At 37.5% G+C, this 15,852-nt stretch overlaps 1 protein-coding gene across 1 annotated transcript in view; it reads left to right on the forward strand.

Moving 5' to 3' along the window:
- CORIN (corin, serine peptidase) overlaps window positions 1-15,852 on the forward strand; it is a 168,674-nt gene that overhangs the window by 128,634 nt on the left and 24,188 nt on the right. The window contains exons 12-15 of the mRNA XM_049793730.1: window positions 3,609-3,754; window positions 6,958-7,065; window positions 12,244-12,357; window positions 14,816-14,926. Coding sequence (XP_049649687.1) covers window positions 3,609-3,754; window positions 6,958-7,065; window positions 12,244-12,357; window positions 14,816-14,926 — 479 coding nt within the window. The remainder of the gene's footprint in view (window positions 1-3,608; window positions 3,755-6,957; window positions 7,066-12,243; window positions 12,358-14,815; window positions 14,927-15,852) is intronic.

Consider the following 15,852-nt stretch of genomic DNA (forward strand, 5'->3'; position numbering starts at 1 on the left):
GAGACCTCTGGAACTAATCTGGTCCAAATTCCTGCTCAAAGCAGGGTAACAGCACATTTAGATCAGATTGAATATTCAAACAAAATTTTAAATCCTGGGATTCAAAGCTCTACCTTATAACTGTTTTCAGGTTTTGCTCTTGTGTAGATCACAAGTGGAGAGTGATTTTATGAGGAAGGGATACCTTGGAGGGTCCCACTGAGATGTGTAGTATTTGCTTTACAGTAAAGTTTTAGGAAGAATTTCAGACACAGATATAATGTAAAAATGTTTTAGAAATGAAAAAACTTATCACCTCATACCAATAAACTCTTGAATTAATTGATAAATTTAGGGCAGAAAAAATTAAATACATTTGATATATCAATATAAATATAAATCTATGTAACCACAGTTTGAAGCTCCTAGAAGGCAGAATGTTATATTCTGAGCACAGAAACTGTGTTCTGAGAATCTGCTGCTGTGTTTGCAAAATAACTGCCCTCTTGTTCAAAGGTATCAGTGGTTAGTTGAGCTTAACAGGACATATGTATTGCTTTACCTGAATATGAAATGGAGTTCAGCTAATGCAGTTTTTCAGTGTTAAGCTTTTCAAGTCAAAGTGCGCTTTCCAACCATGAATTGAAAATTCATGTTACAGTTCTGCATCTATTATAAAATATACTTATCAGAGAGGTATTAGATTTTTTAATACTGGTGCATAAAACATCTGTCCCTGCTTTGCAAGGCTTTTCATTGTCTTTCTGTTATTAGTTTGACTGTCCTGCTTTATTCTTTAACTATAAAGGTCTTCATGAATTTGAAGTAAGGAACACAGGTGAAGAGGTTGTTTTGAAAGAGCTGAACTTGCTGTTATTGAGGCCATTCATTGATCTATCAAGTATATTTTCAAGTTCTGAAGAGTATTCTTTGTCTCTGATAAGGCATTGGTAATGGTAGTCCAGGTCTGATGAAATAATCTTTGAAGCTAAGTGTGCCTGGGTTCCCACTGAAGACAAACGGACTTTCATAGGTGAAGAATATATGGAATAAGCTCAGAAATTCCTGTTACCTTATAATTACAAACTATCTTTGCTATGAATTGATTCTGCAGGGTGCTGAGCAGCTTCTGGAGATTCTGGGTCTCACAACATTCCAATAAGTCTCTCAGTGTCCCTTATTTTGGGACCAGTAAATGCCTTCTTAGTCACATTACCCTATAATGACACAGAGATTACACTTTCTGTGTATCTAAGTAGTCTTCAGCTGACTTTGGTGGTATTTCAAAACTGTGACAGATGTGTATGAAGAATAATCCTGTTCAAATCTTGTGCCCTTTATGTGTTGGCATCAATTTAGACATCCCATTAGTGTATTTGAGTTGAGAAAGTAGAGAGATATTTTAGTTAACTGCTAAATAAGCTTAATGTTCTTAAAGTGCTAGATTGAATTCCATTGCAGAAAATTACACATTTCTATGCTACATCTTTTTTTTTTTTTTTTACCTTGTATTTCTTTCTTCTACCAGGAAAGGGGAGGTTTTTCTGCTTTGTGATGTGTACTCTTGTTAACTGTTAACTTGTTAGATTGATTCATAGATAGTACCACAGATGAGATTTGACTGAGAAGTAAATAAAGAATTCTGTTACCAAGGTATTCTGATACCCCAGCTGTAAGACTCGGTATGGGAATGTGGGAAGGATTAAAAAAAAAAAAAAAAAAAAAGTACCGATTGCTCTTCCAAATTTCCTAGCAGTATTGCAGTAGGCTTCCATATGTGCTGTGATGGGCACTACTTTGAAGATTATTTACAGTTTAATTCTTGCAGCACAGACTGACAACTAAATGGCTTGCAATAGCTTTTGGAAATGGCCAGCTTAGGCCAAAGATTTGAGTGCACAGAGAACACAGAACAGAAATGACTTATATGTTTCAGCTAACAAAATCAAATTTTTAAAATTTATTCATCATATTGTTGTCGGTTTGGGGTTTTTGTCATTGGTAAATAAAAATTCTGGCATTCACAAAACCGAGGTTATAAAGAGCTGTGAGTCAGCCTATTTGATATTGAGGAGGATCTAAAAGGAAAGAGAGTCTGTAACTGTAGCATGGTTGACCAATGTCAATCCATTCCTTCCAGCTGCTCAACTCAATAGTGAATCATTTGGTGTGGAAAAACATTGACTCTTCTTCATGCAATCCCCCAAAACAAAATCAAATTTGATAAGATTTAATAAAAGGCAAGTTAAAAGTGACATGAAGAAAACTGAAAAAAGTAGAAATGAGTGGGATCCTACTGCTGAATATTTTTCAACCTATAAGAACAAAGGAGAATTTTCTTTGAAACACTAGGAGAAAGTCCAAATGATTATAGGTTTAGAAAATATGATCTGAAAGGTCCAATTAAATGAGTTGCTGAGTCTAGAAACAAGAGAAGACTTGGGGAGACATCATAGCCTTCAAATAGGTAAAAGTGAGCTTCTGTGAGAAAACAAATTGTTCACAATGTTCACTGAGGTTAAACCAGGAAGCAATGGATTTAAAGTACATCAGGAGAGCTATAGGTCAGATACAAGGAAAATAATAGACATCTGTGTATGAGAATAAGGGATAAGGAAGTATACAAAATCTTGCTAACTGAAGAGTTTTTAAGAATAGCTTAGACAAATACCTATTCAGCATGATGCATGTTTCTGTTTGGAGGAAGAGATGAAAAGGATGTTGAGGTTCCTAATCCTATACTGCCTACTTGATATTCCACAAGAATAAAAAAAAAAAGAGAGGCAGTTGAAACAAAAAGGGATTCAAAATACCATGGATACAAGACAAGACTATTGTATTGAACAGCACATCAGCTATCATTCCAGGCAAAAGTAGTTGCTAAATGTTTAAAATAATGCTTAAAACAATAGGGGATTTTTCTTTTATGCACTTTTGCTTTGTACTTTTGAAGAATTTGACATTGGGTATTTTGAGAGACAGGATATTAATCTAGATGGACTGAACTAATTTTGTGTGGCAAGTCCTGTCTTTCTGTGGTAAAAAACCAAATGCAGCAGGACGACTATATTCATGCCTTTTTCCAGGTGTGATACAAGCTTCTCTTGCTCTAACTGACAAAACCCTCAAGACTAGGTTGATCTGTGCTTTGATTTTCCCCAAACTTTTAATTTTATAGAATTCCCTGGGGAGTTCTTTGTTCTTTTGTTTGCAGGTTGAAATATTTTGTCCTTCTGAAACCATATAGTATCTGAGGTAGCATCATCAGAAGGGGTAACATTTCACCAGTACAAAATGTATTTGGCTCTTTTTCCTGAAGGAGGGCAGTTACTGCTTCTTAAAAAAGGTTCTCTGCCATCCCTTTGAGAGGAGAGGATGTTTGTAAGTAGTTATATTTGGCTATTATGTTGTAACTCAGGTAATAGTCTGCATACAGTAACTTAAAATAATGTTTTAACACTAGCGACATATCTTTAGACACATTTTTTTTTTCATGTAAAGAAATCTGATTAAGTGATTTTTCTTTGATCTTCATCTTTAACTTTGGCTAGGATTATTAACTTCCAATAACTGGGAATTTCTAAGACTTTCACTCAGTTACTTTGTGCAATTCTACTTTGTCTCCTCAGGACATTATGTGTACAATCTAAGGAACGCTGTGAGTCTGTGCTTGGGATTGTAGGTCTGCAGTGGCCAGAAGATACTGACTGCACTCAATTTCCAGATGAGAACTCAGACAATCAAACTTGTCTAACACCGGATGAAGATGTAGAAGGTAACTCCTATAAATACATATAACAGGAAATTAAAGATTTAATTAGGTTCCTAAAGTCACTGGGGGTTTTTTCCCCATACCTCCTCTCTAAATTATAATATTTAAGCTGTGGAAATGATTCCAAACTGGGTTTCAGGGAATTTGGACAAGAGGAAGTTCTCATAAGAAATCTGTTCAAACAAAGGATCAATTACCTTCAATCTATGAAAGGCAGTGTTTGAGATTTGTTGCTAACACCACATCTACTGCTTGCTTGTGTTTATACTTCACTTTTTTACCTATTTAGATGACCCAATAATGCTTTTCTAACCAGGAGGCAGACTTTTGGCAATCTTAAAAAAGCTGAGCCCCACAACAGCTCTGAGGAAAATATTGTTAGTGTCTTTGCCAGCTATTGTTTGCTCTTGGTTTATGTTTGGGGACAGTTTTGTAGAGAGCTGTGCCAAATCGGCTTCAGTAGCAACTGACAAATTTCAGTTTTTGAGTTCTGCCATAATACTAATCAGTGTGGGTGCGAACATGAAAAAAAGAAAGAAAAAGCCTTAAATGCTTCTAAACACTCTTCGTATGTATGAAGAGAGAAGCTGTGCAGCTTTTCCTTCTGCAGTGGTCATTGGATGTGAGATCTGTGGGGATTCTGACATGCTTTTTCTTTTTCTTGCCAAAATGCCAGTAAAGTAGCTGGGAAAACAGCAAGATGGCGTGTGCTACAGCACCTGCAAAATGCCGATCATATTCAGTTCTCACTCTTCTCCTCCTGCTCACCTACATGGTGATGACAGTCTTTCCACAGCCTTGATCTTGCTCAAAAAAAAGCAATAAGCAAAAGCTAGTTAGTCTATAGTTCTTTTAGTGAAGATGTATTGCTGTGAATACAGTGAAGGAATCATGAAAAAACAGTGAAGCATATATAGCAGTTAGTACTATTTCTTCAAGCAAAGTTCATGTGCACATGTATCACTGTGAGGATGTTATAAAGATGTGTAATACCATACTAATGAAATCCTCTGTCGTGGAACTCTTGAGAGACAAGGAGATAATTTTCTTCCACAGCAGTGGGCTGATGGAAAGGAGTTATCCATTATTATGCAGCAGCGTGTAGGAAAGGAAAAGTAAGATTTTGGCACAACAAGGTGAGTTCAAGAAAAATAATGTGATTTAATTTTCTCAGATATTGAATGTCTTTTAGTCTTCCTCCCTGGGTTATTGGATCATTTGGCTTTGAAATGTAACATAGAATAGTTATATTTTAAATATACTACTGCATACAGGACTAGTGTGTTCAATTTCTAGAGATAAATTCTGCTCACTTATAAAAATTATAATTAAAAAAAATTCCCACTTTAATTAGAGAGACTCTGCCTAGTAAGCTGATTCACTGCTTATTGATCATCTTAGCACTGAAATAGATACTCCTGGAAAATCAATGAAAAAGGGGGGCGGGGGGGTAGTATTCTTTTAGAAACAGTGTAATTAATTGAGGGGTCTTATCAGAGTTGTTTTGGGTTCACTTACTGCTAGAATTTTATGTTGATTGAATGCCAGATTTCTACTGACTACCAGTGTTGCTTAGAAAGTCTTCCCTGGGAAGTTTAAAATCTTATATAAATATTTCTGAAAAAAACGCATATAACAAAAGAAATTATGCTTCTGAGAGCATTTTAAATGTTTATGATTAGAAAACATAGGTGATTTTCCAACTTAAGCTATAACTGACAGAGTTATTATAAGGTGCTGAATTGCTTAATTTCTCTTCTAGTCAGTGCTGAATCCAAGAATGCTGCTGGCCAAGATAGTATGCATTATAAACTTAAGTTATTTTCATAATGAGTTATTTTTAAATGTTGGCAGTTTTTAAATGTTGGCAGTACAGTTCACATAACTTTTATCATTAGAATGTTATTTTCTAAGGCTCCCAAGTTCATTGATGATATTTTTGGTACAACTGTTTATTGAATCCTAAAATTTACCCAAGGAACTACATGGTATTCAATATCAGAGATTTTGCAGGAAAGAATGTCATGGTTTAACCCCAGCCAGCAACTAAACACCACGCAGCCTCTCACTCACTCCCCCCATCCAGTGGGATGGGGGAGAAAATCGGGGAAAAAAGAAGTAAAACTCGTAGGTTGAGATAAGAACGGTTTAATAGAACAGAGAAGAAGAAACTAATAATGGTAATGATAACACTAATAAAATGACAACAGTAGTAATAAAAGGATTGGAATGTACAAATGATGCGCAGGGCAATTGCTCACCACCCGCCGACCGACACCCAGCTAGTCCCTGAGTGGCGATCCTCCTGCCCCCACTCCCCCCAGTTCCTATACTAGACATGATGTCCCATGGTATGGAATACCCTGTTGTCCAGTTTGGGTCAGGTGCCCTGGCTGTGTCCTGGGCCAACTTCTTGTGCCCCTCCAGCTTTCTCGCTGGCTGGGCATGAGAAGCTGAAAAATCCTTGACTTTAGTCTAAACACTACTGAGCAACAACTGAAAACATCAGTGTGTTATCAACATTCTTTGCATACGGAATCCAAAACATAGCACCGTACCAGCTACTAGGAAGACAGTTAACTCTATCCCAGCTGAAACCAGAACAAGGAAAAAAAAAAAGGCAACATACGATGGAAGTTGTACATCAAAGTCAGTGACATGTACAGTGTGGAAAAAATGGGTGGGTTTTTCAACCTATCTAAATAAAGCTTTCTCAAAATGGTACTCTGTAAGATGAGGCAGAAGCAATGTAAGGGTTAATTCATGAACATTTATAGGTGATTTTATTAATTGAAATAGCCACACAATTGCCTATATATACATTTATCCTGGGGATCTCTTCTACTCATTTCAACACACCATGTGATCTATTTCTGCTTCACACAACACCACAGCAGTGAGAAAAGTAGCTAGAAAATCCCTGCCCACAATCTAAACATTGTATGCCAGTTATTTGGCAAAGCTTTGAAATTTGACAGAAGGTGGCATGTGAAGGAGAGGTCTGGAAAATATTGCTCTACCCCATTGACAGTGCCATTGTTAAGAGTCTTGCCTACTACATAGTTCCAGTTTAATATCGCACAAGCTTTCTATTCCTGTCATTTACCCTTCCGAAACAGTCGTAGTGATAAATAATCAAGTACCATGTGATGATTAAGCTTGCAGCTTATGGGGCCTTGTTTCTCCCTGCTCCTTGTCATTGACAGAATGCTCACCCAGTCACTTCAAGTGCCGTTCTGGGAGGTGTGTCCTGGCATCCAGAAGATGTGATGGTCAAGCTGACTGTGAGGATGATAGTGATGAGGACAGCTGTGGTAAATAAATTTGATGAGTTGGATCTTTTGAACGGAGAGTAACTGAAGCATTTGAAAATGAGTTTGCTTTTCCTTCAGTTATTTGAACCATAGTATGACAGCTCAGAGGATAAGCTCCTTTTTCTGTAAGACAAATATGCGGTTTGTTTTGGTTGTTTTTTTCTAACACTACTAGCAGTAAAAATACTTCAGCAAGCATCCTCTTGATTAATGTCAACACAATTTATTTGATCATTTAGATTCTGCTAACTGTATTCCAGGATGTTCGAGTATTCCTTTAGTAATCAAGATAAAAAATGCTGCAGATTTAATTCTTTTGATATTGCTGGAGGTTCTACTGCGCTAAAACATGACTTCCTGGCAGTTTAAATCTTGAATTCATAAATAAGTTTCAAATTTATACACAGTAATGTTCTCATTATTATGTATTGACAAAAGATCTGTGTTGCTGAAGTGGATTCTATACTGCAAGGTCAAGAATTACATGTTCTTTCAGATTGGTCAGCCTCAAGCTGTAGGTACGAGGATAAAGTGGTAACCACAAAGTTTATTCTGCAGTATGTTTCTGAGTTTACTTACAGTAGAGATGTGCTTGACTTTTTAACTTAAGGGGATGTATTGAGCTTGAGAATAACCAACAAATCTCTTGGTCACTATTTATCTTTGTACATGCTGGCAGGAGAATTTTGAGAAGGGGAAGGGAGTTTATGCTATTGCTTTATGTGACCAAGATGTAGCCTCCATGGAGTTCTGCATGCTAGCCTGGCATCCCTAGGGGCAAAAAGAATAATTATAAATCACTAAGGATTTAGAGAAGAGGTGTGAATATGAGTAAAAGACTGGAAAATATTCCAGCAGAGTAGAGCTAAGGTGCACAACCTGTTTTTTTTAACAGAGAGCAGGTTAAGATAGAATCACAGTTTGTGAGCAACTAAACTGTGGCAATAAAAGACTTTCTACTCAGCTGCACAAAAATAAAATAAGATACAACACCTGAAAGCTGAAGCTAGGCTAAAATTCAAGCTTGACACCTCTATAAAATGCTTCTTTTTTAAGATCAGGTTGTTTTATTAATTGGAGTAACGAAGGGGTTATTTTCACTAAGGCGCAATTTATTCTCAATCATTTCAAGTCACGCTTGTATTCTCTCTCCTCTTTCTGCCCCATTCCCCTCCCCTTGCAAAAAGAAAAAAAAGATATACTCACTGAAACAGGATTTAATACTAGGTCATTCTCTTGTTTGGATTATAAAGGAAAGGCAGAGCTGATGATCACAGTGAGTTTGTCATCTCTTTACCTTTGAATCAATTGTCTCAGTTGTCCTCCCTGCCAAATATTCTTTCTTGCCACCTGTTCTTAACTCCTTAGAACACTAATTGCTATGCATCTTTTGGGATAATTTTATTCTCCTAGATATTAACATATGAAATATTTCTTTAATATATAACATTCATTTTTTGAGTGGATCTTTCTCTGGCTCTGTAGTCTAGACAGAATGTCACTAGCATTCAGCAGAATTCTTATCAGTTTCTATAAATATGGAAGACTGTATCTGCTAGGAAATTACTGCTGTCAGAGTGACATTACATTGACCAGGGGTAATGCTGTTACTGAAGAACAGAAAGTCCTTGTAGAGCTCTAGAAGTAACTGTCTCTGACTCATTGATATTCCATGTGTGCAGGACAAAATCAAAACTTGATTGTCTTTCCACATGTAAATGGCTAGCTCACGTTTTATTAGATTTATCCTTTGAAATTGGTTTTATACCATTAAATAACAGTCAGCATTTAAATTAAAAACCTTGTATTTGAAGTGGCTTAAATAACAGGCATGGAACAACTTCACAGTGCAGGGAGGAGGAGGCCGGAAAAGACTAGCTACAGCTTTTGGATGCTCAAGTGTCGTGGTTTAACCCCAGCCAGCAACTAAACACCACGCAGCCGCTCACTCACTCCCCCCCATCCCACTGGATGGGGGAAAAAATCGGGAAAAAATTAAAGTCATATTAAAATATGAAAAGTTTTAATAAAGTTAATTATTAAAAATAATTTTAATAATGACTTTTTTATATTTTTATTTTAATAAAGTTATTTATTAAACTTTTAATAAAGTTTTACTTTAATAAGTAAAACTCCTGGGTTGAGATAAGAACGGTTTAATAGAACAGAAAAGAAGAAACTAATAATGATAATAACAACACTAATAAAATGACAACAGTAGTAATAAAAGGATTGGAATGTACAAATGATGCGCAGGGCAATTGCTCACCACCCGCCGACCAACACCCAGCCAGTCCCCGAGCGGCGATTCCCTGCCCCCAGTCCCAGTTCCTATACTAGATGGGACGTCCCATGGTATGGAATACACTGTTGGCCAGTTTGGGTCAGGTGCCCTGGCTGTGTCCTGTGCCAACTTCTTGTGCCCCTCCAGCTTTCTCGCTGGCTGGGCATGAGAAGCTGAAAAATCCTTGACTGTAGTCTAAACACTACTGAGCAACAGCTGGAAACATCAGTGTTATCAACATTCTTCGCATACTGAACTCAAAACATAGCACCGTACCAGCTACTAGGAAGACAGTTAACTCTATCCCAGCTGAAACCAGGACATCAAGCTAATCTGGTCAAAAATGTAAGGTAGAATAGTCCAAAGGGGCTAAGGTATACTCTGTCCATGCTGAGTAGAGCTGTATTCTGTACCCATTGTCTCCTCCTATTAGGAATCCCTGTCATACTTTCACATGATCTTCATGAAAGGAAATCTCACCCATGCAATTGCAGCAAAATCCTAAGACTTTAGTGCCATTTAGACTAGGATTTGGGGAGAAAATTTGACCCAGATTTATGAATGTGAGACTTCTGAGTGCATTTCAGTGAAGTGTGAGGAAGGTAATTTATGAAAATTATTATTATGATAGACATCAAGAGATTTTGTGGTATTAAATATGCTTGATTGTAATTGATCATATTAATTTACTTGCTGCTGAACAATGCCTCTGGCAGAGAGCAGAAGAGGGTCCTAGAAGAGTACTAAAGAAATTGAGGACATAATATTCAAAACCAGTATTTTCCTTCACTATTTTCTGCAGTCTGAGTTTTGCCTGTATTATTTTAGTTGAGAGAAAAATGTGGTGGTCTTAATGTTAATGACTTAATAATATTGCATGGAGAATATACGTGTGAATAACAAATGGTAACTTGCTGCATATTTTGAAGAAGACTGAAGGTAAGATCATATGTGAATCCCTATCTCTTGTCAAAACATATGTTTGAGGTGGGGGTAATGTAAATATGGACAAGTTTTCCTACCTCCATTTTCACTTCCTTTTCATTGTCATTAAATTAAAAATGTATGTCACAAAATATTTAGAGAAAAATATAAATATATCAAATGGTAGATAGCTTCTATCAACAAAACAGTATATTTGAACACAGAATTCAGTAAGTAAGTAGGGATTTTTCCTAGGGAATTGTCGCAAAGATACATTTTGGAGAGTCACGATATAGTGTAACACTATAAAGTGTGATAAAGGGGAAAAGCAAACATCTATTCAATTAATTGTAAACACTCTGCTAAAAAATGGCAAGGTTCATAAATCATATTTTTTAAGCTTTTTTATTTTATTTTCATATCAAGTTCCTAACATGACTGACATACTCTGCCCTTTATTAGAGTAAAGGTTTTGCTTGGTTTCAGTTAATTTTTTGTTAATAGTTATCACAAGTATTATCAAGAAGGAGACGTGGAAAATGGTGACACCCAAGCAAGTTCTTTGATCATGTGGAATTAGTTTCACAGGTTCAAGGCTATTTATTTCTCTATGCTGTAACATTTATTTACATGGCTTTTTGAATCTAAACAAAATCAAGCACTCCACACATCCAGTTACAGTTAAAACGTGAGTAGATTTTTCTAGTAATCATACAAGATAGTAGTGATTCTTTGGTTCATGTTTGTAAAATACTTACTTCTGAAATAACACTTTTTGGAAAGAACATACCTGCTTAGTAACTGACTGCTGATATGCTGCTGTAGTTCCAGGTCCAGGCAAACAGAGGTGCTGCTTCAAATGCAATTTGTGAGCTTATATTTCAACTATTAGTGTGGGGGGACATCAGGGCTGTCAGCTGAGTATGAGCTTGATTAAAATGAAAACTAGGATTATCATCTGTAGTCCAAACAAGGCAATAAAATCATCTCTTTTAGTCAGGTGAACACATTGTTTTTATGGCTTCCTATAAAACCAGAATGTCAGATGTGCATGACATTATTAGTCAAAGTATTTAAACTGGTATCGCAGTGAAGTGCTTTATTAGTTGATGGAAATAAATAATGAAATAAAACAAGAGAAAACACTTTTCTAAAATGCACCTTGGGCCATTCTTAATTTTCTCTAGCTGACTAACAGGAATTTTACTATCAAAGCTCTATGACACAATTTTATAAGTATTCCTCTTGAAATCAGAGCCTGGTTAGCAGGACTTTGAAGAGACAATAATGCAGTGTGTTCCCTGCATAATAATGAACCCTCTTGAAGCTTCATACATCCATTGGGTCTTCCTAATCTTTTTGAACTGGTTTGGTCTCAGATTATCGTACCAGGAAAACTGTTTGTGGTCAATACTTAACAGCATCTCTCTACCTTTCATTGTGATCTGCGTTAGATGGTGTAGCAGCACTGCCAGAAAAAAATTACGTATTTCTACACTGTTTCATGGAGATTCCATGCTGTCATAGGATTTGCTTTTGAAAGACCAAAGGTCCGTGTGGTATGCTTTTAAAGGAAGCTCTACAGACTTCAGGATTAGAAAAGTTTATATATTACTAGTAAATGTATTTCAAGAGTAGTGTTATATGGGTTTTGAGCTAATTGAGCTAATGCCTAAACCAGTAGTTATAGATATATGTTGCATAATATACATTATTATTTAAAAAGCACTGAAGTATTATGAAGTGTTATATGTTTTATACACATTTATCAAGTGTGCACTGTGACAACCTTATTTGCATTCCTTTGTTAGTAACTATTCTTGGTACCTTTTAAAATTAATATTGCAAGTGAAAATATTTGAGGTGTTTCAGGAAGGTGTTGTTTGGTTTGAGGTGTTGTTAAGGAAGAAGAAAGCAGTTGATTTGATATTGCATGCAGGTGTTTCAAAACTGTGCTTCTCTGCCTCCAGGTTGTAGAGAAAGGGGTCTTTGGGAGTGTCCTTTGAAGAAGCTGTGCATCAAACACACTATGATCTGTGATGGTTTTCCAGACTGCCCTGACATGATGGATGAAAAGAACTGCTGTAAGGGCTTATGCAGTTTGTTAGTCCCATCAAGGGCTGATCACATTTTGGGGATCTTGGGGTGCAACATAAATGAAAGTTAAAAGGTTTTCTACAGACAAAAAGGCTTAGTCATTCTCTCAGTTTCCTTTTCGGTTTTTCTATGGCACCAATTTATCTCTTTCCTCATCTTGTGTCCCCTGTTGTTCACATCCTTGGATCCTTGCTGTCTCCTTGGTCACTCCAGTCCTCTCTCTTTTTTCCTGTCTCTCCCTCCTCCTTCTTGTGTCTTCGTGCTTCTTGTCTTTATTCCTTATGGCTTCTTGACTCCTTTTCCCAACTTTTCTCAACTTCATTCCATATAGGTATAGCTGCTCACTGCTTTTTTTTTTCCTCTTGCTTTCCACGCAATTTTCCTTCTGATCTGTTTCAGTAAATTTCGTATGTCTCACTGCTTTATTTGATTTCTCTTCCACTTGAGATTTCTTAGATTCTGTCTCCCCACTTGGCTCCACAGGCTTCTTCTACAATCCAAACTGTGATAAGTATCAGAGATACAAAACTTGGCATGGTACACTGACAGTATGGACATACTGTCCATGCGCACAGTGTTAAGACAGCTCACAGTGCTGACTGTGCAATGTCCCCCTGGTTCCCTGTGGGAGCTGCCCTGTGTTCTGTTTCCACTACCCAGCTGACTAGTGGGATGGGAAGAGGTGGAAGACCTGGGAATGGCCGCTGCTTTGCAGGCTCCCACCCTGCCTGCGAACCCGGGAGTGGGTGCTGTGAGATGTTAGCTTCACTTTCATGAATATATTAGTGGTATTCTGAATTCTCCTGGGGACATGCCTACACACCAGGTTTTCTCAAGACAAGGAACTAGAAAAGACATACTGGGTGACACTCAGCCTGCACAAGAAAGACGAGATGCTTGGAAAACTTGCTTGAAAGCTGAAATTTTAGTTCTCTGGGCAATCCTGTTTTTTCAGCATGTTTGCTGGGACTGTAGGGTATAATTTTACAATTTTAAAAAAAGTTGCTCCTGAGTCTCTGGATTTCTGTTGGCAGGGACAGTATGGTAGGTACATTTTATGTGCTATGTGGAGCATATGAATATATTTGCAAAAATGATTGGCAGCCTGCATATATCTCTAGATCTAACTTTGTTTCTTTTGGGGAAGAGGCAGCTCACAGAATGCTTGTTAATCTGTTTTTCATTGTGAAGATTATACCATTTGACTTCCAAGCTGTCTGTATGCTGTAATCTAAAAAAAGGAAGGTGGCATTAAAGTGATTTGCTCATGATCACACATTAAGATAACAGCAGAGAAAAGATTCTCCAAGGGCTTAGGTTAGGGTAGTCTATAATTATCAGACTATATTTCCTCTCTGCTTTTGTGTCAGGGCTTGAATATTCCAAAATGGCAGCAAAGTTTCCTCAGCTGAGGGCTTCCAGCTTTTAAAATATGCTCTCTCTGGAAGGCAGAGGTAGAGAGCTTTTTCTAGTTTTGCACGCTTTACTCCAGAGACAGACGGATCACTTATGTCAGAGTAGGCAGCACTGCCTGCTCTATCTGTATGGTTTTCACTGTGGAGTATATTTTTTGCACTAGTGTTGCGCATTTGTATGGCAGTATAGATGCTATACAACAGCCAGCTGTGGACAACTGAACGCAGCTTCCTTCCACGCGTTCTCTCTCTCTCCACCCTCCCCCAGCTCTCGGAATTCCCTAATGGAGGGGTTTATAGAAGCTGGAAGAGAATTGTGTTAGCAAGGAGGGTACTGTAATGCTACACACTTGCCTTTTGGGAGGGGGTTTGTTATGGTAGGGGGAAGGCTACAAGTCACTTCCAATAGAAGCTCTTGTGGTTCCTGCACTGGACAGAGATTCAGGAAAACCCTATCTAATTCTCCCAGCTGGCAACGAACTGTGAATTGGAGCATGTCTACCTGTACCTAGTTCCCCATCTCTAAAGTGGAGATAAAAATAATTCCATGATTTTAAATAGCAAAGGAGGATCCAAAAATTAATGTAGAATTGCTGTGGATGAAAGGAACTACATGTGCATTACAGTAAAATAATTTTTTTCAAACATGAAGAAATAAACAGATTTGGATCAGTCTCCTAAAAAGCATGGAACACAGTATTTTCACTTAAAGCTTCTGAGAGACTTAGACAGGTTTCCTATGACAAGACTAGAAATGATACTAAGTCATCACAGACCTTGCCATTTCCAGACACCCTTCCTTCCCTCTGAGTTGTGATGCCCTCTGCCACTGCCTGGCAGCAACCACCTTCTGCCTGAGTGACGTCCATCCTGAATTTTCTTGCAAAACTGTCTCACTTTCTTGCTCGCTCCATAAATCTGCTCTGTGCCTACCTTCACCCTCCTTCTCATTTTTTTTTTTTTTAGTTTCAGTGTGAACTTCACATTGATCATTTCTTTCTCCCAGTGAAACATGGTTTTGTCCTTGCAGCATTTTGTGAAGAGAGTGAACTTGAATGTGCCAACCATGAATGTGTGCCACGTGAGCTCTGGTGTGATGGGCAAGCAGACTGCAGTGACAGCTCAGATGAATGGGACTGTGGTAAGTTTACACCATGGTGCCCTCTGCCTGGAAGTGATGTTTGGGTGATGACAGTCATCACTGGTGATTTGATTTAGAATACAATTGCAGTGGTGGAGACATGCTCCCTTTATTACCAAAGAGAGACTGGGTTGAGGTTGGGAAAGCATGCAAGAAAGTGGGCAAAAGAGAAAGGAAAGGCTCAGTGTGAAGTGTCACGGTGCAAAGATATAAGTGACGTGGCAGGGAACTTCTAAAAATGTGTAGATGGTGTGTAAAATCTGGAAAGCGTTGTGGATAGAAGAGAGAGTAGGAAGACGTTCAGGTGTAGAATTTATTTGGGCAAAACTTCGAAGCCCTCATTCTGTACTTGTGAAAATCAGTGTGAAATTCCCGCTGACTGCAATGGTGCAGGTTCAGAGCTTTTCAGAAGAAAATAGTCCTACTAGGCCCCTTCGCGCTGGCTGAAGACCTGCAGAATGATGTAACCTGCTATTGCTATCTATTCCAATTCCGATTAGGCCTCATGCTTTTATGTGTTGTTAAAGTAAAACTCTGTAAGTATTATTCTTTAAATAAAAATGAAGGTGGATTTAAAAAAAATTGCACTGAAAAGAAGCAGGTTGGAAAGCAGTAGTATGTCTTCTGAGACTTCACTGAGTTAACATGTGTTTCTGTACATGACAGTAGTTTATATTACTAAGTTTTGAGATGCTTTGTATGCAATTTTAAATACAGAAAAAAGGTGTACTGTGGCTTACAGAAGCAAATATTTTGTATTCATATTGAAGTAGATTGTATAAATATTTTAAAACATTTAACACTGTATGAACATTAATAAACAACAGCATTTAATAAAACCTATGCAATAGAGAACTGTTCCAGAAATGCATATTTGAAAAGGAGTAATCTAGGACTAATACATACCTTTCTCATGGGGAGAGAAG

This window comes from Accipiter gentilis, chromosome 3 (genome assembly GCF_929443795.1).
Source record: "Accipiter gentilis chromosome 3, bAccGen1.1, whole genome shotgun sequence".
NCBI classification, from domain to species: Eukaryota; Metazoa; Chordata; class Aves; order Accipitriformes; family Accipitridae; genus Astur; species Astur gentilis.